The sequence below is a fragment of the Engystomops pustulosus genome, chromosome 4 (assembly GCF_040894005.1).
Source record: "Engystomops pustulosus chromosome 4, aEngPut4.maternal, whole genome shotgun sequence".
Lineage (NCBI taxonomy): Eukaryota > Metazoa > Chordata > Amphibia > Anura > Leptodactylidae > Engystomops > Engystomops pustulosus.
In genome coordinates, this window is record NC_092414.1 from 199,524,406 (window position 1) to 199,527,809 (window position 3,404).

The following is a 3,404-nucleotide window of genomic DNA, read 5'->3' on the forward strand; positions in this document are numbered from 1 at the left end:
AAATCAGTTTAATTGAATCAGAAAATTCATATTTGGTTCAGTGCTGGAAAATGTGCCTTACCTGTGATTGGACACACTGGGGCTCATTTACTGAGGGTCGCAGTGCACACTTTAATCGGACTGTGGACTTTTTTGGGGGGTTAAAACAGCTTGCACAGGTATTTAAGAAGTGTGTGCACTGGGATTGTGTCACATGCGACCCTTTTATAGCGTAGCTGTGCTGGCTTCCATACGATACAAATTATGGGGCGTGCCCTCTTTAACTTTTAAATTGTGTCGCAAGCCCTATGTTTAAAATGCAACACTAAAAAGATGGTGAACTCTATCGTATTTAAGCGTGGAAAAGTCACATGCAGGATATCGGGCACGCGGTCTTAGTGAATCGCCGCGCGCTGTATTTTAGCCGGACACTGCACTTTCAGTTAACTCCGCGGACCCTGTAAGTAAATGTGCCGCATTGTTATGATCATCTATACTGGTAAGGTTTTTTCGTACTTGAATGGCCCTGTGTAATCTTGAGTTTTACAAGACTCGAGGACTATTTTTTTTTTCTAGAAGACAACTCAATATTTAATGTAAATCTACCATCAGGATTCTACTGTACTAAGTAGTACAAGAGGTAGATTCCTCTTCCCTAAAATGATTTCAATATTTATTGGAATTCTACCTCCTTGTTTTCATTCTTCATTTTATTTATATGCAAATTACCTTTCGGAATTAGCTCTTGGAACTTAGGTTTATATTTTTCATATAAAGGAAATTAATAATTAGAAAAAGAAGAATTAAAAGAAGAATTTCAATAAATGGTAAAATCAGTTTACGGATGAGGAAAGCATCCGGATTCTACCCCTGGAACTAGTAAGAAAGTAGATTCCACATGGTAGATTTCTAGAATTTTTTATTGAGTCCATATCTGAACTAGAGTGTTAGATTTATTCTTGATATTTTAACAAAAAGATTGCAAAGTGGATTTAAAGGTGACATCATAGTTTCAGGTTGTGTAAAAGTTATACACTGCAATAAGTGTATAACTTACTATCTAGAATCTACTTTTCTAAGTAGCTTAAGAGGTAGATTTATTGGAATCCACCTCCATGTTTCTATTCTTTATTTTATTTATGTGCAAATTACCTGCAGAGGCTGCTCAGAGTATGAAGTAGCATCTGTGAAGTCTCAGAGCTAAGGATTGTATTTTTTATATAAATGAAATAAAGTATTAGAACATAACACAAAAGATTGGGTAGAGGATTTAAAGGTGACATCATAACTTCACGTTGTGTAAAAGTTATACACGGCAACAAGTGGATCAACGTACATGCCTTTATAAAAGGAGTCCATAATAAGTATTAAGACTAATGTGCAAGTTTTGTCTTTTACTTTAGGTAGAAGGTTACAGCCATAAAACAAACTTCATTGAAAAATATCTGGCAAAATTTTAATGCAGGCTTTATTAATGGAAAATAACTACAGTTGACCACAACCAGACAAAGGTTTACCCATAAAAGTCTCACCCACTCACACACACATTTCCCTAGTGATCAGAGATGAATTACTGTGAAAATGGAACAATGACTGATTTCTACATTTTGGGTTTTTCTAATTTCAAGACTGAACAAATTCTTCTATCTGTTGGGATTATGATAATGTACTCTATGACTATTGTAGGGAACTTGGTGATTTCTATAATCATCAGTTTGGTGCCCAATCTTCATACCCCAATGTATTTCTTCCTATGTAACCTTTCTGTTGTAGACGTTATATACGTCTCATCTTCTCTTCCCAAACTACTGTCCATCACCATAACACAGGATAACAGGATCTCCTTTGCTGGTTGTATATCTCAGTTGTATTTCTTCACATTCAGTGCTGCCTGTGATATTTTAGTATTAACATCCATGGCTGGTGACCGCTATGTAGCAATCTGTAAGCCATTGCAGTACACACTGATCATGAATAGAAGGGTATGTGGTACTATGAGTGCAATGTGCTGGACTGTGTCTGCTGTGAACTCTTTATTGCTGACCCTACTTACCTCTGTATTGGATTTTTGCAAGTCTCGTGAAATCAGCTATTTCCTTTGTGATCTTAAGACAATGACTGCCCTCTCCTCCAGTGATACTACAAGCAGGGAAATCTTCATACTAACTGAAGACATTATCATTGGCTTTGTACCATTCTCACTCACTGTTGCATCTTATGTTCAAATTATCTCCACCATTTTGAAGATTCGCTCTTCGGAAACACGGCTTAAGGCTTTCTCTAGTTGTACTTCTCACCTCACTACTGTCATATTATTCTATGGCCCATTATTAATTTTGAATATGAAACCAGAATCAGAATATTCTAATAAAAATGATTACTTTATTTCATTACTGTATGTGGCTGTGGTTCCCATGTTAAATCCATTTGTCTATAGCCTGAGGAACAAAGATGTGCTAGATGCCGTTAAAAAGTTAAGGGGAAGCTGTCATGATTATTTTCACAAATACAGCTAGGAGCAGGTTCCCATAAAGCCCTACTAACTAACTGACACCATTCTTTTAGTTAAAAATGTTCCCCCTAGATCCCCATTGTGACAGGACCAGGGGAAAAGTGTTAAATGGTGTGTATGTTTCCCTTAGGTTTCTGTCCTACACTATCTAGGGAGCCAAAACCTGGTCTGGAAGACCTGGCTGCTGCAGTTTGGAGTGTAGGGCTTGGTCCCTACTCTGCTCAGCCACTCCAGGTGTTTGAGGTGATTGTTGCTAATCACCAGCAGCTCTGAGATGTTGCTTTAAAAAGTCAGAAGCTGCACAAGAGGAGCCGCTCTCTCTCTCTGCTCCTGGGAAAACCCTATATGTGAGTTGCTAATTGCTGTATGCTGTGGTTGGGAAGCTGTACAGTAGGTACAGTTTCTTGGTAGTAAGGAAACTACTGTATTGTATAGTTAGTGGCCATACGGCCTAGGATTTTATTTCTGTATTGTTTTTGTTTTGCCATTTTTCCTGCTTGAAGTTAATAAAACTGGTTGAGGCCAGTTGCACCCAACTTGTCTGGAGTGGACTGTGACTGCGTTGTGCCAAAAAGTGCTCGTCTATCCCAGGAGATGGCGATCCCAGAGCTAATCCCGTTACAAATGGTGGAGGCTGCGCTGGCACAAAATCAAGCAAGTTGAATGTCATGGGTTAAGTCTGCTGCTATTGCAAAATCCAACTCTGCAGACATGGAGGACATTATTAAACAGCTGATGCAGACTAACATCCAGCTGCAACAAGCCTATGCACAGCAGCAACAAGCCAATGCTCAGCAACAAGAGGCCAATGCACAGCAGCAAGTGACAAATGCACAGCAGTATGAGGCCTTTAGAGAACAGCAGGTGATAAACAGATCTGATGGAACAGATTAAAGTGCTGTCTGAAGACCTC

At 38.9% G+C, this 3,404-nt stretch overlaps 1 protein-coding gene across 1 annotated transcript; it reads left to right on the forward strand.

Moving 5' to 3' along the window:
* Nucleotides 1-1,568: 1,568 nt before the first annotated feature.
* LOC140128552 (olfactory receptor 5V1-like) lies at nt 1,569-2,495 on the forward strand. Its single transcript, XM_072150249.1, has one exon. The coding sequence runs from the start codon at nt 1,569-1,571 to the stop codon at nt 2,493-2,495; it is 927 nt and encodes a 308-aa protein (XP_072006350.1).
* The last annotated feature ends 909 nt before the right edge of the window (nt 2,496-3,404 follow it).

What these genes read in the sequence shown, in the direction of transcription:
- LOC140128552 (XM_072150249.1), top strand. Translation starts at nt 1,569, where the DNA reads ATGACTGATTTCTACATTTTGGGTTTTTCTAATTTCAAGACTGAACAA.